We start from the raw sequence: 25,873 nt of genomic DNA, 5'->3' as shown, positions 1-25,873 counted from the left end.
CTGCGAAATGCTAACGGGTCAGTCAAACAGCCATTTTGAGTCAATTTATCTGTTCTCCCTGCTACTTGTGTTAATGGAGACATTCATAATTGTTGCTGTTTTTGTGCATTGATTTGTTAATTTAACTAGGCCTGCTTAATGGCTAAGCTTACTACTTTTGTTCGCTTTTTATTGTCTGTTTGCTTGCAATGCTATGCTATGTAGCCATTAATAAATTAGCCTGCAATAGCTTCGGCCTACCATGCTGCCGCATGCTATTGCACCCCCTTTCTGGCCATTCATGCAGAACGTTACCAATTTATATGCTTAATGCAATTGCATATTGTAACACAAAAACATCCTATGGCTTTCTGCATTAGCATCGAACAGCCCCCGTGATATGCAACTTTTCAGGGAAGCTAGAAACCAATACACACAGGCAGTTAGAAAAGCCAAGGTTAGCTTCTTCAAGCAGAAATTTGCTTCCTGCAACACAAACTCAAGAAAGTTCTGGACCAAGTCCCATGGAGAATAAGAACACCTCCTCCCAGCTGCCCACTGCACTGAAGATAGGAAACACTGTCACCACAGATAAATCCACTATAATTGAGAATTTCAACAAGCATTTTTCTACGGCTGGCCATGCTTTCCACCTGGCTACCCCTACTCCGGTCAACAGCACTGCACCCCCCACAGCAACTCGCCCAAGCCTTCCCCATTTCTCCTTCTCCCAAATACAGTCAGCTGATGTTCTGGAAGAGCTGCAAAATCTGGACCCCTACAAATCAGCCGGGCTAGACAATCTGGACCCTTTCTTTCTAAAATTATAGGCTGAAATTTTTGCCACCCCTACTACTAGCCTGTTCAACCTCTCTTTCATGTCGTCTGAGCTTCCCAAAGATTGGAAAGCAGCTGCAGTCATTCCCCTCTTCAAAGGGGGGTGACACTCTTGACCCAAACTGCTACAGACCTATATCTATCCTACCCTGCCTTTCTAAGGTCTTTGAAAGCCAAGTCAACAAACAGATTACCGACCATTTCGAATCCCACCATACCTTCTCCGCTATGCAATCTGGTCTCAGAGCTGGTCATGGGTGCACCTCAGCCACGCTCAAGGTCCTAAACGATATCTTAACCGCCATCGATAAGAAACAATACTGTGCAGCCGTATTCATTGACCTGGCCAAGGCTTTCGACTCTGTTAATCACCACATCATCATCGGCAGACTCTACAGCCTTGGTTTCTCAAATGATTGTCTCGCCTGGTTCACCAACTACTTCTCTGATATAGTTCAGTGTGTCAAATCGGAGGGTCTGTTGTCCGGGCCTCTGGCAGTCTCTATGGGAGTGCCACTGGATTCAATTCTTGGACCGACTCTCATATCAATGATGTCGCTCTTGCTGCTGGTGAGTCTCTGATCCACCTCTTCGCAGACGACACCATTCTGTATACTTCTGGCCCTTCTTTGGACACTGTGTTAACAACCCTCCAGGCAAGCTTCAATGGCATACAACTCTCCTTCCGTGGCCTCCAAATTATCTTGAATACAAGTAAAACTAAATGCATGCTCTTCAACCGATCGCTGCCTGCACTTGCCCGCCTGTCCAACATCACTACTCTGGACGGTTCTGACTTAGGTATTTGTAGTTGTCCACATATTCTAGGTGTCTGGTTAGACTGTAAACTCTCCTTCCAGACTCACATCAAACATCTCCAATCCAAAGTTAAATCTAGAATTGGCTTCCTATTTCGCAACAAAGCATACTTCACCCATGCTGCCAAACATATCCTTGTAAAACTGACCATCCTACCGATCCTCGACTTCGGCGATGTCATTTACAAAATAGCCTCCAATACCCTACTCAATAAATTGGATGCAGTCTATCACAGTGCCATCCGTTTTGTCACCAAAGCCCCATCTACTACCCACCACTGCGAACTGTACACTCTCGTTGGCTGGCCCTCGCTTCATACTCATTGCCAAACCCACTGGCTCCAAGTCATCTACAGGACCCTGCTAGGTAAAGTCCCCCCTTATCTCAGCTCGCTGGTCACCATAGCAGCACCAACCTGTAGCACGTGCTCCAGCAGGTATATCTCTCTGGTCATCCCCAAAACAAATTCTTCCTTTGGCCGCCTCTCCTTCCAGTTCTCTGCTGCCAATGACTGGAACGAACTACAAAAATCTCTGAAACTGTAAACACCCATCTCCCTCACTAGCTTTAAGCACCAGCTGTCAGAGCAGCTCACAGATTACTGCACCTGTACATAGCCCATCTATAATTTAGCCCAAACAACTACCTCTTTCCCTACTGTATTTATTTATTTATTTTGCTCCTTTGCACCCCATTATTTCTCTCTACTTTGCACATTCTTCCACAGAAAATCAACCATTCCAGTGTTTTACTTGCTATATTGTATTTACTTTGCCACCATGGCCTTTTTTGCCTTTACCTCCCTTCTCACCTCATTTGCTCACATTGTATATAGACTTGTTTATACTGTATTATTGACTGTATGTTTGTTTTACTCCATGTGTAACTCTGTGTCGTTGTATCTGTCGAACTGCTTTGCTTTATCTTGGCCTGGTCGCAATTGTAAATGAGAACTTGTTCTCAACATGCCTACCTGGTTAAATAAAGGTAAAATAAATAAATAAATGTATAAAAAAATTGCAGGAGAATGTTAGGCTATCTGTCCGCCTAATAGAAGCTCGACAGAAGTTGGGTGATGGAACAGGATAACGACCCAAAACACAGAAGTAAATCAACAACAGAAGGGCTTCAACAGAAGAAAATATGCCTTCTGGAATGGCCCAAACAGAGTCCTGACCTCAACCCAATTGAGATGCTGTGGCATGACCTTGAGAGCAGTTCACACCAGACACCCCAATAATATTGCTGAACCTAAACAGTTTTGTAAAGAGGAATGGCCCAAAATTCCTCCTGACCGCTGTGCAGATCTCATACGCAACTACAGAAAACAATTGGTTGAGGTTATTTCTGCCAAAGGAGGGTCAACCAGTTAATAAATCCAAGGATTCACATACTTTTTCGGTGTGAACCATGTTTACACTGTGTGAACAATAAAGACATGAAAACGTATGTATTTTTTTGTGTTATTAGTTTACACAGACTGCGTTTGTCTATTGTTGTGACCTAGATGACGATCAGACGAAATTTTATGACCAATTTATGCAGAAATCTAGGTATTTCCAAAGGGCTCACATACTTTTTCTTGCCACTGTATCTACCTTTATGTGGATTCTCATGTCACTGAGCTTAATCCTCAGAAGCAACTGTTGGAATATTCAGAGCTTGTGGTTTCTGCTTGTCCATGGTGTCAGCCCTAGCTATGGAAACACAATTTCCCTAGTATAACACCAGGTTTTAAGCCCATGGTAAGTCTGCCCATACTAGTGTTGCAAAGGAAAAAGGCCATGAAATACAATTTTTTGTGGAGATCATTTTCAAGTTCTCTCCCTCCCCCTCCCACCTTCCCTTTGCTTACCTCCTCTGTGTCCACATTTGCTTCCTCTTCTTCATCCACCTTCTCCATCATATTCTCTGGGGTGGGGACTACCCACTCTATGTTCCCCTCGGCTGGGTGAGATTTGACGTTGAGTGCTTCCTGGGTGTTAACAACGGTTTTCTGGAGGCCCAGTAACCTTCCAGGGGAAGATGTCTCATCCTGGGCACGGTCGGCGAGGAGCCTGGTCTGAGACCCCCACCTCCCGAGCTTGATGGAGAAATTATCATTGACCACCTCGAGGAGAGTTTTCTCCTCTTTGTTAGAAAAGCTGTAGACCACCTTGATGTGAGGCTGCTCCTCATCCTTCAGTATGGGTTCTATGATGGGGATGGTAGGGGAACGAGAAGGAAGCTCTGGCTTGGGAGAGTGGTCAGGTTCAAGAGTGATCAATTGGACTGAGGACTCCACTTGTTCTTTCTCCCTCTCTTCCTCTCTTTGTCTTTCTCTTGCCTGCTCTTTTTCTCTCTGTCTTTCATCTTCCTTCATCTTTTCCTCCTCTCTCTTTCTTTCTCTTTTCCTCTCCTCTTCTATAAGTTTTTCCCTGTCCTCCTCTCTCAATCTCTCCTTTTCCACTCTAAACATCTCCCTCTCTTCTTCCTCTCTCAGTATCTCCTTTTCCCTCTCAAGTTCTATCTGTCTTTCTCTCTCCTTCTCTTCTTTCCTCATGTTCTCCCTCTCTTCGTCCTCTCTCTGTCTCTCCCTATCCCGCTCCTCCCCTCTTTGTCTTTCTCTCTCCCTATCCTCTTCCTTCCTCTTTCTCTCCCTCTCTTCCTCCTCCCTCTGTCCCTGTCTATCCCGTTCCCTCTCTATTTCTCTTTGTCTTTCTCTCCCCTCTTCTTTCACCTTTCTCTCTTCTTTCTCGCTCCATCTCTCCCTTTCCTTTTCTTTCTCCACTTTTTTTTGTCTTTCTAACTCAACTTCTTGTTTCCTCTCTTTCTCCCTCTCCTTCTCTGCTTGTCTCTCTTCTAGCTCCAGCTGTTTAAGTTTTTCCTCCTCTTGCACCTTGGTCTCCATATCTTTCTCTATTTGATCAATCACTAGCTCTTGTTTTTTCCCTCCATCTTCCATCCGAAGAAGTCTTCCTACTGGTTTGTAGATTGGCACCTGGGCCCCCTTCTCCTCTCCCTCCTCTTCTCCCTCCTCTTCCTCATCTTCTATCTCCTCACTATTAACCTTTATCCCAGAACGTCCTGAGCGACATAGGGTGGAAGCCTTGTCCTCTCGGGGAGCTAGCTGAACGCTTTCGCTCGTCGCCAATGACCCCCCAGTGACACTCAACACACGGTGAACTCTGCCAGGGATTGGTTGAGGGGCAACATCCACCCTCTGATTGGATGCCTGAACAGGAGGTGTGTCTAATGAACCGTCTGCTTGTTTAATTGGATCAGGAACTTCCTCCCTCTTGGTCAGAGGCTCTGGCCTCGAGGAGGAGTCCAGCAGCAAACTGATCCTCCGTTGTATGCTGAACACTTTCTCTTCTCCTGTCTCCTTTACCCCTTCTCCAAACCTCTCTTCCTTCAGCGGTGCTGAGTGCTTGAGTCTGCACTCCGGGTCAGATGGTGTCTCTGGTGAATCTGTTATCTTCTCTTCCTCCTTGGTCCTGAGGACCGACACTTTGAGGACTGCAGTCTCTCTCTTGGTCGCCTGTTCCTGCTTCTGGTTGTTTTCTTTGGCTGGTGGCTGTGAGGGGCACGAGAGGCCGGCCGACTCAAACCTGGAGGTGAGCCCCATGGACAGCCGCTTCCTGCATCCTCCCCAGCGGGCTGTCTGATCCTCCCCGGCGTGACATCTGACGATCACAGAGGTGAGCTCGCTCACAGTGTCTTCAGACTGGGGTTGAAGGGGAGCTGAGGTGACCGATGGTAATGGTACAGCCTCAGTTCCAGTAGCGGAGTGGCCTGAATCAGAGTTGCCATGTTCATCCAGTTCAGATTCACTGACTTGATTTGCCTCCGAGGTTCCAGTTCGGTCAGATATGGTACTAGCCGGTGGCTCAGATGTTGGGGCAGTAAGGGAGCTGGATGTGGAAAGAGCAGCGTGGTTTTGTTCAGTGGTGTGGGTTGAGTTAGTGTAGGGTGTTATGGCTGAAGGAGCTTTGAGAGCATTGGTCGGTTCAGGTGTCATGGTGCTCTCTGTATCGTGTTTCACAGCTCCGCTTGAGTCAGACACAGGGCCACTGATAGGCTGATTAGGCTCCGGTTTTCTGGAGGTAGTGGGTGTAGTGGAAGTGGTCTGAGACGGCTGTGGAGTCCTTGTGAGTGTCTTTGGGGCTAGGATGGAGCGTAGGGTGGTGTTCCTCTGCAGTGAGAAGGGTTTGGGAGTCAGGCGAGGTTTGGGGCCGGGCGCAGGTTTGAAGCCAGCCCCTCTTGCTTGGCCCACCTCACCAGAGGCAATGTCCATACGAGCTGCCATGCCCTCACTTCGTTCTTGAGAAGAGAAAAACCGAAGGGAGGAGTGGAGAATGGGTGGAAAAGGAGAATGGTGGGGAGAAAGGGAGAGGTGAGCAGGGGAGGAGAAGGGACAGAAGGGGAGGGAGAGGAAGAAGTGAACAGAGAGGCGAGAAGAAGAAAGGCCATTTTAAGCTACTGGTGCTACATGAAGCCAGGTAGAAAACAAATAATTTCCTTTACTTCACATTTAGCTGTCACTCTGCTCTCTGACAAATACTTTCACCTTAACGTATCACTTTCACATATTCTGGTGATACTCTGGGTTAAAAGCCATTCAGTTTGGCTCTAAGGCCAAGCTAGAAGAGGCTGGTTGGATTAGATTTTTACAGAGGAAAAATATGTACCTCTAAAACTAAACAGTGAGACATACTACAAGCTACCTCTTACACCGCAACTGAACAGTATTATTGTTATGTCAGTCAAATAAATGTCAATGGACTGACTGTTTACATTTGGTTTGACATCCAATTCTACATTATGTACAACACCACACCACTGAACAAAACCACGCTGCTCTTTCCACATCCAGCTCCCTTACTGCCCCAACATCTGAGCCACCGGCTAGTACCATATCTGACCGAACTGGAACCTCGGAGGCAAATCAAGTCAGTGAATCTGAACTGGATGAACATGGCAACTCTGATTCAGGCCACTCACTTATTTTTAGGGATTAGGGATTTGCCACCAAATGCAAACCTTTAGCACTATATTCACTTAAAGATGATAAATCGTATACTTATGATCACTTGAAATACGGGGAACAGTGACATCCCACTGGGCAAAAACTGGTTGAATCAACGTTGTTTCCACGTCATTTCAACAATATAAAATCGATGTAATGACATTGAATCAATGTTGAAAACTGATTGTATTTGCTAAAAGCTATCAACGTAAGGGAATATAGCATTTTCTATCACCCATCTTTTAGCCTCAATACAATGGCATGGTCATTTTTTGTTGATTTCAAGTTGAATTCACGTTAGTTGACAACTCAACCAAATGTAAATCAAAAATAGACGTTGAACTGACATCTTTGCCCAGTGAGATACTGTTCCTTGGCCTGATATTCATGATCTAGGGCTCTATTCAATCTGTAAACTAAAGAATTACAGATTGCGCGCTATACATTTGTAAAATGTAATTTCCGATTGAGATGACATATGCAGTGTTTACAGTGAATGCAGTCTTCGCTAACGCAGGAACATTGCCTTTAAATTTAAATCTTGCCGTAATGCTGAACTTCCGTGATACGGATTTAATAGAGCCCTTAATCTCAAATCCAAATAGCTTTTAATTTTTTTTATTTATCTCTGATTGATACTACGGTAGCTGATTGCACAAAATCTCTATACTATAAAGTTGTTTGAGTTGTTTAAAGGAAGCTGTTCTGATTTCTAACCATACTTAGATTGACACTAGTGAGTCAAGACAGGTTGTTTGGTTGATTTGTGAGTGATGTCATCTAAATTTGAATGGAACAAAACACAAATGTGTCCCAGTTGCATGTTGTACATCCTGTCTGGTCTTTCCTGTCAGCTGTCAGAGTGTAGTATAAACCAGTCCAACCACACACCACTGCTCCACATATGAAGCTCTTTAAAATCATGTGAGGAGCTCCAAGGTCTGACTAGGAGGCAAAGGGTTGGCGTTCCAAATGGCACTCTAATTCCCTATAAAGTGCACTACTTTTGAGCCCTATGGGACTAGCCCTTTCTAGCCCCGTCATAATAGTAGTGGCACTCAGGGCTCTCATCAATCAACCGGGTTTCCACTTTTAAGGACAGGATAGGTTTCAATTGAATAGGACTCTTGTCACATAGTTAGATACGATCTATTGGTAAATGTTTGCAGCATAATCACTTGCTGTTGCAAACAAATGGTGACTGTCACCATTTTCTGACAAATACCTAGCAGCCAATTCTGATATTGGCATTATCTATGATCAAATCAATTCAAATTGTATTGGTCACATACACGTGTTCAGCAGATGTTATCGCGGGTTGTAGCTAAATGCTTGTGTTTCTAGCTCCAACAGTGCAGTAATATCTAACAAGTAATCTCTAACCATTTCACAACATATACCCAATACACAAGAATCTAAGTAAAGGAATGGAATTAAAAATATATAAATATATGGACGAGCAATGTCAGAGCGGCATCTACTAAAATACAGTAGAATAGAATACAGTATATACCTATGAGATGAGTAATGCAAAATATGTAAGCATTATTAAAGTGACTATTGTCCCATTTATTAAAGAGGCCAGTGATTTCAAGTCTATGTATATAGACAGCAGCCTCTAATGTGCTAGTGGTCTATTCCACCCCATGTAATAGATCCCAAAATATTCCTGTGTCAAATGTTGTTTATACTTCTTGTATTTGCAATTCCAAAACACCTGCAACTCAGTGTCCCCTAGTCTCAAAACGTTTTATGTGTTTGCAGTCAGTCCACAAAAGAAAATACAAAAATACACTTTACCTGCCCGAGTGTATCCTTTGCAGACTGATGTTGAAGACGTGTTATTTTATACAGAACATATAACAAAGTTTAGCAATGTGCAAAAAGTTTTTGGAAAATAATGGTTGGTTGTAAGAAAAACCAACGAAACAAACCCCTTGTTTGACTCTGTAACCTTCAGTTGGTGTTAATATGTGACCAATAAATGCAGCACACAATGACCTCACTGTGGTTGAACTCACGTAGTCTAATCTCTCCTTCACAGCAGGTAGAGAGCGGATAAACAGAGGCATATCAAAACCATAAAGGCGCTATAATAACAATCATATTATAAAAGTCCTGGAATGAACTCCTGCTATGTTGACTCCTGGTAGTGAAATAGCCCTTTTCCTTGTTGCATATCCCTAGCCTATAGTGACAAATTATATACTTAGAATCTACCAGTTTTTATAATGACTATGAGTCTTTCACTTTGAAAACATTTAAACCAAAAGGACCATTCTAGCCCGCTTAACGATAACGCAGCTCTTACTTATAGCTGTGACCAACTGACAAGTCAGATGTTTTATATGATAAGACTTTAAACTTCAGGATCTCCAGATTACAGCATGTGTGGAACAGGAGCTGTTTGACAAATATGTCTCTCTCCAAAGTCAATCAACACAGATCCCACACAAGAACACTATTGTGCCACAGCGAACGATGGTCCGTGACGATGGTCCCTAGAGCGGCAGTCCAGACAGTCAAGCCTAGTGCACACCAACTGTATGTGTTTAGTCTTCTTCTTCAGTGATGTTTTAGGGCAGACTTCACTGGAAATAGTGTATCGCCGCCCACTACTGGATGCGGGGAAGAAGAAAAAAAGGAGAAATCCAAAAGGGAAATAAACTAAAACATTTAATCCATCAGATTTTGACTTTGCCATAAATACACTCAGAGCCCTACTCAGATCTGTTTGACCTGAGATAACGGAACCACAGAACACCACGCAGCTGCTCACCCATTACATCCTGCATTCCCAAGAAGCGTTCATCTGCAGATACGATGATATTGATATTGAGTTCTTATCCACTCCTGCAGGGTAGTTTATCACCATAGCAATAAATGCCAAAACAAATCTACTTCTTCACGACAAGGGTATCTGGATCCTGCACCTTGCGAACAGCAGCCACAGCACTGGACAGCAGTGACTCTACGGCAACAGAACCACTAGAACATTCTTTACCTTTTCTTGCTGTCGCGGCATAGGAGACACGCTGAACAGCTCTTATTTTAGCAATCTCAGGCTCCCTCACTCTTACAGGACATTCAGGGAACTCATGCGCATGCTTCCCACCACAATTGCGACATTCGACACCAAATAATCCCTCAAGTCATTATCTTTGCAAACACTTTACACATGCCCAAATGTTTTTCAGTTGGAACACTGCAGTAACCGGGGGACAAATGCCCTCACAGGCTAACTCACATATCCCATCTTGACATGTGTGGAGCGACTCCTCATCAAATGACAGTAGCACAGACGTAGTCACTATCATCTTTCCATTGAACATACACCTCAATCATTATGCCCCAAATACTCCAGGAATTTGTATCTTGATCTTCTCAGAGACTCCAGAATCACACCCTTGATTGGTGCACTACTACGAAAATCTTTCTCCTTGATTCTAGTGAGGCGAACATGCTCTCCAAATAAAATTTGATTTGATTTGATTTGATTTAGTGAGGTGAACATGCTCTCCTTTTGTTCTCCCGACAGAACAATTCTACAAAATTCCACTTCTGGTCACCCTGATAGATTCCACAGTGCCCAAGACTTTCTTCACCATCTTGGCAACATCAAACAAATCTCCCAAGTACATCTTCTCATCCTCAAACCCCACTCCTAATACAAACTGTGAAGTAGTTGGTCCATGAGCAGTAGGATTACAAGACAGCATTTTAAATGTGATTTTAGCACTCTTTACCCATCTTTTAGTGACTCTATCCAGTATTCTCAGCATCTTCCTTCTCAATCTCATCTTTGCTAACTCTGTATCTATTTCCGCCATTCTCTCTAGCTCTCCATTATACATATAAATACACTACCGGTCAAAAGTTTCAGAACACCTACTCATTCAAGGGTTTTTCTTTATTTTTTACTATTTTCTACATTGTAGAATAATAGTGAATACATCAAAACTATGAAATAACACATATTGTCACGGATGTCGTCATGGAAATGACCGGACCAAGGTGCAGGGTGGTGAACGTACATTTTCCTTTATTTCTGTAAATGTCGCCTACAAAACAAGAAACAAAGAAACGACCGTGAAGCTTACTAGGGCTATAGTGCCACTAACAAATATAACTACCCACAAAATACAATGGAAAAAAGGCTGCCTAAGCATGATTCCCAATCAGAGACAACGATAAACAGCTGTCCCTGATTGAGAACCATACCCGGCCAAAACAGAGAAACAGAAAACATAGAAATAAAGAAACTAGAATGCCCACCCTAGTCACACCCTGGCCTACCCAAAATGGAGAATAAAAGCCTCTCTATGCCCAGGGCGTGACAGTACCCCCAGGTGCGGACTCCGGCCGCAAAACCTGACTTTAAAGGGGAGGGTCCGGGTGGGCATCCCTTACGGCGGCGGCTCTGGTGCGGGACGTAGACCCCCTCCGCCTCTGGCTCCCCCCACTTTGGTGGCGCCTCTGGTGCGGGGACCCTCGTCGCCGACCCCGGACTGGGGACCCTCGTTGCGGGCCCCGGACTGGCGACCCTCGTTGCGGGCCCCGAACTGCGGACCGTCGCTGGAGGCCCCGGACTGGGTACCCTAGCTGCCGGCCCTGGACTGGGGACCCTCGCAGCGGGCCCCGGACTGGGGACCGTCGCTGGAGGCCCCGGACTGGGGACCCTCGCTGCAGGCCAAATAAATGCTTTACAGAGTTCAAGTAACAGACACATCTCAGCATCAACTGCTCAGAGCAGACTGTGTGAATCAGGCCTTCATGGTTGAATTTCAGCAAAGAAACCACTACTAAAGGACACCAACAATAAGAAGAGACTTGCTTAGGCCAAGAAACACAAGCAATGGGCATTGGACCCGTGGAAATCTGTCCTTTGGTCTGATGAGTCCAAATTTGAGATTTTTGGTTCTAACTGCCATGTCTTTGTGAGACGCAGAGTAGGTGAATGAATGATCTCTGCATGTGTGGTTCCCACCGTGAAGCATGGAGGAAGAGGTGTGATGGTGTGGGAGTGCTTTGCTGGTGACACTGTCAGTTATTTATTTAGAATTCAAGGCACACTTAACCAGCATGGCTACCACAGCATTCTGAAGTGATACGCCATCCCGTCTGGTTTGCGCTTAGTGGGACTATAATTTGCTTTTCAACAGGACAATGACCCAATATACCTCCAGGCTGTGCAAGGGCTATTTTAACATAGTGAGAGTGATGGAGTGCTGCCTCAGATGACCTGACCTCCACAATCACCCGACCTCAACCCAATTGAGATGGTTTGGGATGAGTTGGACCGCAGAGTGAAGGAAAAGCAGCCAACAAGTGCTCAGCATATGTGGGAACTCCTTCAAAAAAGCATTCCAGGCTAAGCTGGTTGAGAGAATGCCAAGAGTGTGCAAAACTGTCATCAAGGCAAAGGGTGGCTACTTTGAAGAATCTAAAATATATTTAGATTTGTTTGACACTTTTTTGGTTACTACATGATTCCATATGTGTTATGATAGTTTTGATGTCTTCACTACTATTGCTATTATGTTGAAAATCGTAAAATAAGGAAAACCCTTGAATGAGTAGGATGTCCAAACTTTTGCCTGGTACTGTATATATATATATATATATATATATATATATATATATATACATATATAAATAATCGGTTAACCTGGGCATTAGTACTCCCATATGAGCGGAGAAACACATTCCTTGGCACTAAAGGCTCGGGAAATTAGTCCTCTGTGTCTACTTAGGGAAAGGGTTAATTTCACAATTCAAGACGCTGAGTGTTGATGGTGATTTTGGTATACTTCCTCTGTCTCTGGACACAATTTGCTATTAAGTAGACCAGTAGTTGCAGTTTTGAAAGTCTAATTAGTAGGCCTATGCCGAGGCAAAAAAAACTTGGGCAAGTAGGCTAACAGCCTAAAACCTTTTGGGCTAATGTAAATAGTACAGCATCCTAAAACTTACATAGTTCATCTGGCATTTGCATTGCCCGTGCAGCATTTAGGGTGATATGGCCTTTGCAGACGTCAGGCCTTTCAAGCCTCATAGCTACCAGATTAACTCTTTGTGTTCCGACAGAAGTCAATCATTTTCAACGGAGCAGTCCGCGGCGCTGCGTTGGGGATGCCGCACTAGACTGCGGTGCGTTCTGTGTACTGCACACGTTCAATATTTTCAAGTCGTACGTTGCTTTAAATTGCGGTGGTACAAACAGAAGTTCATAAAACAGGTTCATAAAACAGTCAATCCAGTTAGCTATCTAACTATGACGTGAACCACTTTACTGGATAGTTTAGCTAAAACATTGCCAGCAGCAGGCTTCCACTTTCCAGCTAATTCAGATGACCAGGTAATCCAATCATATAAGCAGTGTCTCCATGAAACATTTTTAGCATGTAGGTCCAGGTAGCAAACACGGCAGGGAACCCACGGCAGGGAACCCAGAGACAGCGAAAATGACTTTCTCCGTGCTGAAACCTTTCTGCAGCCTTGTGTCAAGTACGGAAAATGTGGACGAGACATCTGGCAAAAACAACATACAGCAAAACTATAAGCATTTGGTGGACATATTGCATCAGACTTTGTGCGCCTCCTGGAGCAGCGCAGCGCTGTTGAACAAAGCTGTTGTGATTGAAGTTGTCAAGGAAGTGAGTTAGTGCTTATACAGGACCTCCTGCCCCCACCTACCGTCAACCAATAATGTCAATGCGGTGCTATACTGCGCTATAAGGATCCCTCTACATTGTTACAAAATTTGGGAGGCACATAGTTGACGAGTACTGATTTTGTTCTCTGGAGGCTCCGCAAATGCGTCACACCCCCCATAACCCTCCATACAGAGCCTCTGACCACATAGGAGGATAAGGCATACATTCGCTTTGAGTCTCGATCTGCCCGAATCAATGATGGTACAGCAATACATCATACAGATTGTAACTTTAAAATATTTAGGGACTGTGAATCAGTGGTGGTTAAACACAACACCAGTAGGCTCAAAGGTTCAGTGCCTTTGCCCACCGCATGCGTAAATCAATTTTGGCGCAATCTCTCCAAAAGACCTTTGCGCATAAAAGTCTGAGTGTGCGTTTAAGCAAGCATGTGTAACCTATGCCAGGTGTGGTGCACATCCTGCCACCTAGTGTTATTCATTTGAAAGTCCCCCTTTCACCTGCACTTGCGCTCTGATCAGTTGTCATGGCAACTGTACAGCATGTGCCTAAAAAAACAAGTGCTTGACCCATCAACGAGAAGCGGAGATTCGTCAGTCAACAACTACGACGCCATCTTATTACTTTAAGGTAGAGAGAGACAGAGACAGATAGACAAGGTTGTCATCATAGCTGGGAATTATGAGCGGAGCTAAAGCCCGCATCGACCCGCCTGTTGCTGCTGAGAATGTCTCGAGCGCCGGGCACAGTTCTGCGGCTCCTGCGCGGGAGCGCAAGCCAAGTGGAGGGGTTCTGAAGAGACTCAAGTCTCGGCGAAGCCAGGTTGATAGTAGGCCCGTCACAGAAGACCATCTGCGGACACAAGTTGGCCACATCACCCCTGAAGAGGTCCTAGGATTGCGGGTTGCTACACGGGGTAGGATGTGTCTATTTTCTGAACGATGCATTTATATACAGTGGCATTGAGTAGTTGAGTGTGGCATTCAGTAATTGAGTGTGGCGTTGAGCATTGAGTGTGGCGTTGGGTAAAACTAGCACACGAATGTCTGTCTATTTACCTGCATAGTCGCTCTGATAGATGGATAGATCAGAAGATAGATAATTGTATTTGCCACTAGATCTTGTAAAACAGCCACCGAATACCCATAACCTGTATGTCCATCCCAGGGTACCTGTGTAAACCAGAGGACAACATCTTCAACATAGATTTCATTCGCTTTAAAATCAGAGACCTGGAGACAGAGACTGTGTTGTTTGAAATTGCCAAACCACCTCATACGGGTACAGTCCATATTCTCTCTCAGTTTGTGTGTGTGTCTGTGTATTACCACTGTAGTATGTCTGACTAATATGATCATGTGTTTGTGTTTGTTGCATGTACTGGAAATCATCACCGTGTCATTGGTGTAAAAATAAATGGTGTGTGTTGTGTCGTTGACCTCAGAGGAAGACGAGGAGAATGGAGAGGGAGACATGAGTGCAGGACGTTTCGTACGCTACCAGTTCACAGCAGCATTCCTACAACTGAGGACAGTGGGAGCCACGTGCGTAACACTTTCTCTCTCTTTCAATTCAATTTCAATTTAAGGGCTTTATTGGCTTGGGAAACATATGTTAACATTGTCAAAGCAAGTGAAGTAGATAATAAACAAAGTGGGAAAAAAACAATACAAATGTGCAGTTAACATTACACTCACAAAAGTCATTTTAAATGTCATATTATGTGCAAATAGTTAAAGTACAAAGGGGAAGATAAATAAACATAAATATGGGTTGTATTTACAATACTGTTTGTTCTTCACTTTTGCCCTTTTCTTGTGGCAACAGGTCACAAATCTTGCTGCTGTGATGGCACACTGTTGTATTTCACTAAAATGGGGCGGCAGGTAGCCTAGTGGTTAGAGCGTTGGGCCAGTAACCGAAAGGTTGCTGGATCGAATTCCCAAGCTGACAAGGTCAAATCTGTTGTTCTGCCCCTGAACAAGGTAGTTAACTCACTGTTCCCCGGTAGGCTGTCATTGTAAATAAGATTTTGCCTAGTTAAATGAATGTAAAATAAATAAATATGGGAGTTAATCAAAATTGGGTTTGTTTTCAAATTCTTTGTGGGTCTGTGTAATCTGACGGAAATATGTGTCTCTGATATGGTCATACATTTGGCAGGAGGGTAGGAAGTGCAGCTCAGTTTCCACCTAATTTTGTGGGCAGTGTGCACATGACCTGGCTCTCAAGAGAAGACAGGCTAGCCTACGATGGCCTTTCATAGCAAGGCTATGCTCACTGAGTCTGTACAGAGTCAATGTAGAATTTAAAGTCCTTTTAGAATTTCAAAAACAGAATTTAACGTTCTTTTTTTGGGATTTTGATCATTAGCGGGTATCGGCCTAATTCTGCTCTGCATGTATTATTTGGTGTTTTACATTGTACACTGAGGACATTTTTGTACAATTCTGCATGCAGAGTCTCAATTTGGTGTTCGTCCCATTTTGTGAATTCTTGATTGGTGAGCGGACCCCAGACCTTACAACCATAAAGGGCAATGGGTTCTTTAACTGATTCAAGTATTTTTAGCCAGATCCTAATTGGTATGTCGAATTTTATGTTCCCTTTGATGGCATAGAAGGCCCTTCTTGCCTTGTCTCTCAGATCGTTCACAGCTTTGTGGAAGTTACCTGTGGCGCTGATGTTAGGCCGAGGTATAGTTTTTTGTGTGCTCTAGGGCAATGGTGTCTAGATGGAATTTGTATTTGTGGTCCTGGCAACTGGACCTTTTTTGGAACACTTTTATTTTTGTCTTACTGAGATTTACTGTCAGGGCCCAGGTCTGAGGATCTGTGCAGAAGATCTAGGTACTACTGTAGGCCCTCCTTGGTTGGGGAGCAAACAGTCAAAACATTTGACCTCAGATCCTCGCCAATTCGTTGATATATATGTTGAAAGGAGTGGGGCTTAAGCTGCTTGTGTACATGGATTTTCTAATGTCGTATGTTTTTCCCCAACACCGCATTCCATCAATTTGTATAGGAGACCCTCATGCCAAATTGAGTAAAAAGCTTTTTTGAAATCAACAAAGCATCAGAAGACTTTGTTTTGGTTTGTTTGTCAATTAGGGTGTGTAGGGTGAATACGTAGTCTGTTGTATGGTAATTTAGTAAAAAGCCAATTTGACATTTGCTCAATACATTGTTTTCACTGAGGAAATGTACCAGTCTGCTGTTAATGAAAATGCAGAGGATTTTGCCAAGGTTGCTGTTGACGCATATCCCAAGGTAGTTATTGGGGTCAAATTTGTCTCCACTTTTGTGGATTGGGGTGATCAGTCCTTGGTTCCAAATATTGGGAAAGATGCCAGAGCTAAGGATAATGTTAAAGAGTTTAAGTATAGCCAATTGAAATGTGTGGTCTGTATATTTTATAATTTCATTGAGGATACCATCAACACCACAGGCCTTTTTGGGTTGGAGGGTTTGTATTTTGTCCTGTAGTTCATTCAATGTAATTAGAGAATCCAGTGGGTTCTGGTAGTCTTTTAATTAGAGGTCGACTGATTATGATTTTTCGATGCCAATACCGATACCAATTATTGGATGACCAAAAAAGCTGATACCGATTATTCGGCCGATTTAAAAAAAATAAAAATACATATATCATTTGTAATAATGACAATTACAATGAACACCTATTTTAACTTAATATAATACTTCAATAAAATCAATTTAGCCTCAAATAAATAATGAAACATGTTAAATTTGGTTTAAATAATGCAAAAACAAAGTGTTGGAGAAGAAAGTAAAAGTGCAATATGTGTCATGTAAGAAAGCTAACGTTTAAGTTCCTTGCTCAGAACATGAGAACATATGAAAGCTGGTTGTTCCTTTTAACGAGTCTTCAATATTCCCAGGTAAGAAGTTTTAGGTTGTAGTTATTATAGGAATTATAGGACTATTTTCATCTATACCATTTGTATTTCATTAACCTTTGACTATTGGATGTTCTAATAGGCACTTTAGTATTGACAGTGTAACAGTATAGCTTCCGTCCCTCTCCTCGCTCCTCCCTGGGCTCGAATCAGGAACACAACGACAACAGCCACCCTCGAAGCAGCATTACCCATGCAGAGCAAGGGCAACAACCACTCCAAGTCTCAGAGCGAGTGACGTTTGAAACGCTATTAGCGCACACCCCGCTAACTAGCTAGCCATTTCACTTTGGTTACACCAGCCTCATCTCGGGAGTTGATAGGCTTGAAGTCATAAACAGCGCAATGCTTGACGCACAACGAAGAGCTGCTGGCAAAATGCACGAAAGTGCTGTTTGAATGAATGCTTACGAGCCTGCTGTTGCCTACCACCTCTCAGTCAGATACTTGTATGCTTGTATGCTCAGTCAGATTAAATGCAACGTAGGACACGCTAGATAAACTAGTAATATCATCAACCATGTGTAGTTAACTAGTGATTATGATTGATTGTTTTTTATAATATAAGTTTAATGCTAGCTAGCAATTTAACTTGGCTTACTTGCATTCGCGTAACAGGCAGTCTCCTCGTGGTGTGCAACGAGAGGCAGGTGGTTATAGCATTGGACAAGTTAACTGTACGGTTGCAAGATTGGGTCCCCCAAGCTGACAAGGTGAAAATCTGTTGTTCTGCCCCTGAACGAGGCAGTTAACCCACCGTTCCTAGGCCGTCATTGAAAATAAGAATGTGTTCTTAACTGACTTGCCTAGTTAAATAAAGATTAAATAAAGGTGTAATTATTATTTTTTTTAATAGAAATATGCCCTAATTAATCAGCCATTACGATTAATCGTTCGACCTCTACTTTTAATAGTTGATTCTAAGATTTGTATTTGATCATGTATATGTTTTTGCTGTTTGTTCTTTGTTATAGAAAAGTGGTTTACCCATACATCTCAGTTTTGGAGAGAACTCTCCATGTTGTTGTTTGTTTAGTTTTTTCCAATTTTCCCAGAAGTGGTTAGAGTCTATGGATTCTTCAATTACATTGAGCTCATTAATAACTTGCTGTTCCTTCTTTTTCCGTGGTATTTCTGTATTGTTTTAGTGATTCACCATAGTGATGGCGTAGGCTCAGGTTTTCTGGGTCTCTATGGGTGGGTTGCACCAACATGGTTTAAATTAACCTAGGATTAGAGAAAATCTAGGTTTTGTAAATCTAGGTTTATAATTAATCAGAGATGTGTTGCACCACTTAATTTTGAATCTGAATCAGTGCTGGAAAAAACATAAAAGCGAAAGCCAAGAAGGATGCGGCAGAGGAGAGGCGGGGGCTATTTCAGACCGGAGCCGGACGGGGGCCTCCGTCCAAGGGATTGATCCTATCACCCAGAAGATATGCGAGATGATTCCCCAGCAGTTTGCCTCTCTCCATAACCCCTATGATATCGACGGACAACTTGACCCACCAATATTTAGTAAGCATCAATAACTGGTAAATATCAATGCCTATAATGCACGTTAAAACTAATGTTAAGGCTACTTAATGCTATGTTAATGCTACTTGTTATCGTTATCAGACCTGTTACAGCATGTTGCATAACATCATCATTCGTACCAAGGTGGGACATATAAAATGGGCATGTAAATAGCCTGCTAATAATGAGTTAATTATCATAAAAGTCAACAGGATTCAACCTGTCTCTAATTATTCTCTGTGGAACTTGTTTTGGTCTGCAATTTTATCAGTTAAATTACCTAAAGTGGCAGTTTAGAATTAATCTCCAATCTAAGTTTATATATATATTTTTAAAATCATTTTAATCATGCTTAAAATTAATCTAGGTTTAAAGTGAAAGCTAAATTTAACATTAGAGGAAGGATTTAAGTTAAAACTAGGTTTACAATTTGGTACCACATAATTAATAGATAAGCCTTGATTTTACCCAGTTTAAGAGTTCGTCCATGTTTGTGCAACCCACCCTATGTTTTTGGTTGGATAGGTTTCTCTATTTCATTCTTAGGTTTCATTTTTGTTAATTTTCTTTGGTTTTCTGTTTGAAATGTTTAGATTTGATAGGGAAGCTGAGAGGTCAAATATACAGATTGTATCTTTTTCCTTTGGCTTTGATGCCTCATGATTGAGTATTGCTTTGTTCAAGTAGACTATGATTTTGCAGTGATCTTATACAGGGGTCAGTGGACTGACTGTGAACGCTATGAGAGACTCTGGGTTGAGGTCAGTGACAGAGGAGTCTACAGTACTACTGCCAAGAGATGAGCTATAGGTGTACATACCGTAGGAGTCCCCTCGAAGTCTACAATTGACTATGTACATACCCAGCATACGACACAGCTGAGGAGTTGTGACCCGTTTTGGTTGGTTATGTTGTCGTAGTTGTGCCTAGGGGGCATATGGGGGAGGGAATGCTGTCACCTCCAGGTAGGTGTTTGTCTTTCTGTGTGCTGAGGGTGTCAGGTTCAAGTCCAGTTCTGACATTTAGGTCACCACAGACTAGTACATGTCCCTGGGCCTGGAAATTATTGATTACCCCCTCCAGGATGGAGAAGCTGTCTTCATTAAAGTATGGGTATTCTAGTGGGGGATATAGGTAGCACACAGGAGAACATTTTTCTCTGTTGAGATAACTTACTTTCGAATTTCTAGCCAAATATAAAATGTGCCTTAGTTGGTTAATTTAATAGAGTGAGTTAGGTCTGCTCTAAACCAAATTAGCATAACCCCTGAGTCCCTTCCCTGTTTCACACCTGGTAGTTTGCTGGATAGGACTACCAGCTCTCTGTAACCTAGAGGGCAACCAGTGGGTCCATCTCCTCTATACCATGTTTCTTGTAGGACACACACACAGCACAGCACAGACAGCATAGTTTTTCGATCCACACGTTTACTCGCGTACAGTACCTACTGCATGTTTACCCCCTCTCTGTCGGTCTGTATGTCTGTCTCTCTCTCTGTCTGTGTGTCAGAGTGGAGTTTACAGTTGGCACCCGGCCTCTGAACAGCTTCAGGATGATTGAGAGGCACTACTTCAGGGATCACCTCCTGAAGAGCTTTGACTTTGACTTCGGCTTCTGTATCCCAAACAGCCACAATACTTGCGAACACATCTACGAGTTCCCTCAGCTGTCCGAGAGCTTGGGTGAGTTTTACATCCCAACCATTAGTCAATTAAGCACTTTGTTACTGATGTTTTTTTGAAAAGTGCTACATAATTAAATAATGTAGGAGTAAATAAGTAGAATGTGTACATTACATTTACAGTTGAATTCGGAAGTTTACATCCACTTAGGTTGGAGTCATTAAAACTTGTTTTTTTAACCACTACACATATTTCTTGTTAACAAGAGTCGGTTAGGACATCTACTTTGTGCTTGACACAAGTACATTTTCCAACAATTGTTTACAGACAGATTATTTCACTTATAATTCACCATATCACAATTCCAGTGGGTCAGAAGTTTACATACATTAAGTTGACTGTGCCTTTAAACAGCTTGGAGTATTCCCAAAAATGATGTCATGACTTTAGAAGCTTCTGATTGGCTAATTGACATCATTTGAGTCAATTGGAGGTGTACCTGTGGATGTATTTCAATGCCTACCTTCAAACTCAGTGCCTCTTTGCTTGACATCATGGGAAAATCAAAAGAAATCAGCTAAGACCTCAGTAAAAAAAATTGTAGACCTCCACAAGTCTGGTTCATCCTTGGGAGTAATTTCCAAATGCCTGAAGGTACCACGTTCATCTGTACAAACAATAGTATGCAAGTATAAACACCATGGGACCACGCTGCCGTCATGCCAGTCAGGAAGGAGACGCGTTCTGTCTCCTAGAGATGAACGTACTTTGCTGCAAAAAGTGCAAATCAATCCCAGAACAGCAGCAAAGGACCTTGTGAAGATTCTGGAGGAAACAGGTACAAAAGTATCTATATCCATAGTAAAACGTGTCCTATATCGACATAACCTGAAAGGCCGCTCAGCAAGGAAGAAGCCACTGCTCCAAAACCGCCATAAAAAAGCCAGAATATGGTTTGCAACTGCACATGGGGACAAAGATCGTACTTCTTGGAGAAATGTCCTCTGGTCTGATGAAACAAAAATAGAACTGTTTGGCCATAATGACCATCGTTATGTTTGGAGGAAAAAGGGGGAGGCTTGCAAGCCGAAGAACACCATCCCAACCGTGAAGCATGGGGGTGGCAGCATCATGTTGTGGGGGTGCTTTGTTGTAGGGGGGACTGGTGCACTTCACAAAATAGATGGCATCATGAGGGAGGAATATTATGTGGATATATTGAAGCAACATCTCAAGACATCAGTCAGGAAGTTAAAGCTTGGTCGCAAATGGGTCCTCCAAATGGACAATGACCCCAAGCATACTTCCAAAGTTGTGGCAAAATGGCTTAAGGACAACAAAGTCAAGGTATTGGAGTGGCCATCACAAAGCCCTGACCTCAATCCTATAGAAAATGTATGGGCAGAACTGGAAAAAGCGTGTGCGAGCAAGGAGGTCTACAAACCTGGCTCAGTTACATCAGCTCTGTCAGGAGGATTGGGCCAAAACAAACAAATACTATTTGAGTGTATGTAAACTTCTGACCCACCTGGAATGTGGTGAAAGAAATAAAAGCTGAAATAAATCATTCTCTGTACTATTATTCTGACATTTCACATTCTTACAATAAAGTGGTGATCCTAACTGAAGACAGGGAATATTTACTAGGATTAAATGTCAGGAATTGTGAAAAACTGAGTTTAAATGTATTTGGCCAAGGTGTATGTAAACATCCGACTTCAACTGTATGTGGAAATGCAATCATTTACTGAAGGAAATGCACATCACTTTTTGAATACATTATCCAGACATTGGAATAACATGTGAAATACAGAATAATAAATGTTCCCTTCCAGTTTGTCAGATGGTGGAACATCCCTATGAGACGAGGTCAGACAGCTTCTACTTTGTTGACAACAGACTGGTCATGCACAACAAGGCAGACTACGCTTATAACGGGGGCAGGCATTGAGTGTGTGTGTGTGTGTGTGTGTGTGTGTGTGTGTGTGTGTGTGTGTGTGTGTGTGTGTGTGTGTGTGTGTGTGTGTGTGTGTGTGCGCGTGCTGTGCCCAAGCCTATACTCACACCAGCAGACTCTCCCCCAAATGTTGATAACTGTAAGTTAAAAAGCCTTTATTGTCATGGTATAGCTGTATAGTATGGAAAAGTTTAAAAACAGCAGGACAGAGCCGCATAGAGCCACATAGACTACCGGCAGTAGTATGGCAAAACTCTGCCAATAGTGATTTCTCTGTACCACCAAAAGGAAGCAGGTTGAACCCCAATGATGTGTCTCAACTAGCCAAATGGTTGATTTTAGTGTGTAGTTGGACAGTTGATGTACTGTGCACTCCTTGGCTTTTAAGGGAAAGCATATTCCCCACTTTTGTTGAACCATGAGAAGCACTAGTTTCCCACCAAATGCAGCTTTTTAGGAGTGAGTCATACCTGTAAAAGACCCAACAATGACCACACACACAGGCAGACAAACAATCTTTCTCTCTTTCTCTCCCTATTTCTATTTCTCTCTATTGTAACCTGCTGTGCTCAGGCCCACACTCCAGTCTGGAAATATAATTAAGATGGGAATGGGGAAGACATCCACGCACTCACACACTCACCGTCAAATACACATGTTGTGGGGGTGCTTTCCTGCAGAAGGGACTGGTGCACATCACAAAATAGATGGCATCATGAGGGAGGAAAATTATGTGGATATATTGATGCAAAATCTCGAAGATATTAGTCAGGAAGTTAAAGCTTGGTCGCAAATGGGTCTTCCAAATGGACAATGACCCCAAGTGTATTTCCAAAGTTGTGGCAAAATGGCTTAAGGACAACAAAGTCAAGGTATTGGAGTGGCCATCACAAAGCCCTGACCTCAATCCCATAGAAAATTTGTGGGCAGAACTGAAAAGGCGTGTGCAAGCAAGGAGGCCTACAAACCCGACTGAGTTACACCAGCTCTGTCAGGAGGATTGGGCCAAAATTCTCCCAACTTATTGTGGGAGTTTATGGAAGGCTACCCAAAACGTTTGACCCAAGTTAAACAATTTAAAGGCAATGCTACCAAATACTAATTGAGTGTATGTGAACTTCTGACCCCCTGGGATTGTGATGAAAGAAATAAAAGCTGAAATATATCATTCTCTCTACTATTATTCTGACATTTAAAATTCTTAAAATAATGTGGTGATCCTAACTGACCTAAGACAGTGAATTTGTACTAGGATTAAATGTCAAATAAATAAGTTCAAATGTATTTGGCTAACGTGTATTTAAACTTCCGACTTCAACTGTAATTATTCGAGGAACAGAATCAGAACCAGGAAGGAAAGTGATCTATAATGTTCCAGAACAGAACCATTATTTGAAAAGTATGGGAACCAGTTAATAACATTCTTCTTTGTTCCGGGCATTTTTTTCCATTCCTACAAAATTTGCAACAAAGCGCCTATGCAAAGCCCTCACTCTGTTACTCAGAAACGTATTCCAGTGTCTGCCTGCCAGCTGGAAATCTTTGCCAGTTTGTGTGCGTGTTTAGGCTTCCTGCCACTTCCCAACCGAAGCATAGGTTACTGTAGCCTACTTAAGCGTGATTCAGAAATTATGGAGAGAGATTTTTTTATTAGAGAAGAATGGATTAACTTTTTCAATGCTGGTTAAGGATACTATAGTTATACCGTTTCACATTGGATTTATTAACTACAAAAGTTAAGATGAGTTTTTAATTCTAGTGCTGCTCTGCACACACAAGCTTGTTAGCTAATGTTATTTCTGGTCCAACATTAAGCCAACTCTCTGAAGTTCAAAGACATTCAAAATTCCACTACGTAGGTCTAATTATACCTCCTGTGTAGGTATAATTCTTTGTGCCTAATTCAGATAATGCATGTCATGACAAGATGCCCTTCAAGCCAGGCCTCCTACACTTGTCCATAGTGACTGACAGCACAGTGCACAGTGTGTGTGTTTGCCTTTCATTATGATTGAACCATGCTTTTACGGCAAAAGACAATTAGCTTTTAACGACTTTCCTCTAAAGATGAAATAGCTTATCCGCTCCATTGCAAGCTGCTCTGTCCACACTGATTGGTGAGGTAATTTGATGTCGAAATGAAAGAACAGAAAGGAACTATATAATCCGGTGCTTTTTTGGGGTTCGAACCGGTTCAAACTTTATTTTGCTGGTCGGAATAGTGGAATGGACCCCCAAAAAATGTGGATTCTGTTCAGAACAAAACCATTGGAAAATCATTTTGGTTCCAACCCCTGCTTCACAAACAAGGTGATCAGAAGGTCTACTCGTACGTTTACATTCAAATCAAGAAAAAACATCTAAAGCAGTGAAAGTCACAGGTTGTAAAATAACTAGAACTTACATTTTTATGTACACAAATATGTCCTTTATTTTTTGTGTCTTTGGTTGATTTGAAAGGCACTTAAAAAAATATATAGCTTTTATTTTATTTATATAAACTGAGAAGACAGCTCTGATCAGAAATGTTTTTCACAGTCAATAATTAGATATGCAGTCATATAGGATACAGTGTATTACTCAACTCTTGATTGTATTAATATGTCAGGTTAATACTTTTATTATGTTTTAAAGTAAAATGTTGTAGTGTTTTGGATTGTTTCCTCTAGAAACACCAAAAGTATGTGTGGTGTGGAAATTTAAAGGAATTGGTGATTGATATTTGTTAGATAGAAATCAAATAGTGTATTATTGTGTATTTTGTTAACTACTGGTGTCCAGGATAAAGTGTGTAGTTGTATGAAATAAAAATGTTGTCAAAAATAAATAAATAAATATACTGTATGTGCATTTTCAAATTAATTTGATGAGGTGCAGCAGTGCTTCAGCAATGCCATTCATTCATTCAACTTGTAAGATGTGTGTTTACCAGATTGTGTCCGCACCCTTTTCTAGGGAGAGAACAGTGTAACGGCTGGTGTTGGCCACGAGGGGGAGTCATGGGACAAGAAAGAAACAATGGAGACGTCTGTTTTGGCGAATGGAAACATACTGTACAACAAGAACAATTACTAAAGGCATAATCTGTTGAAAGGTCATTTAAATGAATGAAGCATAACCATTGATAACCATCAAACCAAATTGTATTTTCCACATGCACTGAATTACAACAGGTATTCCTTACCATGAAAAGCTTACTTACGAGCCCTTAACCAACAATGCAGAGTTTTTAAAAAGTAATTAAGAAACATTTGCTAAATAAACTAGAGAAAAAATAGTAACACACTAAAATAACAATAAAAAGGCTATATACAAGGTGTAACGATACCAAGTCAATATTCAGGGGTACGGTTTAGCTGAGGTAATATGCACATGTATGTAGGGTTAAAGTGACTATGCGTAAAAAATAAACAGAGTAGCAGCAGCATCTGTGAAGGAATGTGTGTGTGTGTTGGCGTGTCAGTCTAGTATGTGTGAGTGTGTGGTTAGAGTCCAGTGCGTGTACATCAAGCCTGTGAAATAGAGTCAATGCAAAA

General features: G+C 42.3%; 1 protein-coding gene across 1 annotated transcript; it reads left to right on the top strand.

Annotated features, from left to right (window-relative positions):
- Positions 1-13,844: 13,844 nt before the first annotated feature.
- Positions 13,845-23,079, top strand: LOC112223267 (protein unc-119 homolog B-like). The gene is made up of 5 exons (XM_042298607.1): positions 13,845-14,236; positions 14,488-14,601; positions 14,765-14,864; positions 20,268-20,440; positions 22,216-23,079. The coding sequence occupies exons 1-5, from the start codon at positions 14,002-14,004 to the stop codon at positions 22,329-22,331; spliced, it is 738 nt and encodes a 245-aa protein (XP_042154541.1). The 5' UTR covers positions 13,845-14,001; the 3' UTR covers positions 22,332-23,079.
- The last annotated feature ends 2,794 nt before the right edge of the window (positions 23,080-25,873 follow it).

The sequence above is a fragment of the Oncorhynchus tshawytscha genome, linkage group LG02, assembly GCF_018296145.1.
Source record: "Oncorhynchus tshawytscha isolate Ot180627B linkage group LG02, Otsh_v2.0, whole genome shotgun sequence".
Taxonomy (NCBI): domain Eukaryota; kingdom Metazoa; phylum Chordata; class Actinopteri; order Salmoniformes; family Salmonidae; genus Oncorhynchus; species Oncorhynchus tshawytscha.
The sequence above is the reverse complement of the archived record's forward strand: the minus strand, read 5'-3'. Positions and strand labels throughout refer to the sequence as shown.

Bases quoted from the DNA above. Each gene is read 5' to 3' on its own strand.
- LOC112223267 (XM_042298607.1), top strand. From the start codon at position 14,002: ATGAGCGGAGCTAAAGCCCGCATCGACCCGCCTGTTGCTGCTGAGAAT. The intron at 14,237-14,487 runs GTAGGATGTGTC...TGTCCATCCCAG, and splicing joins ATTGCGGGTTGCTACACGGG to GGTACCTGTGTAAACCAGAG. The intron at 20,441-22,215 runs GTGAGTTTTACA...GTTCCCTTCCAG, and splicing joins TCAGCTGTCCGAGAGCTTGG to TTTGTCAGATGGTGGAACAT.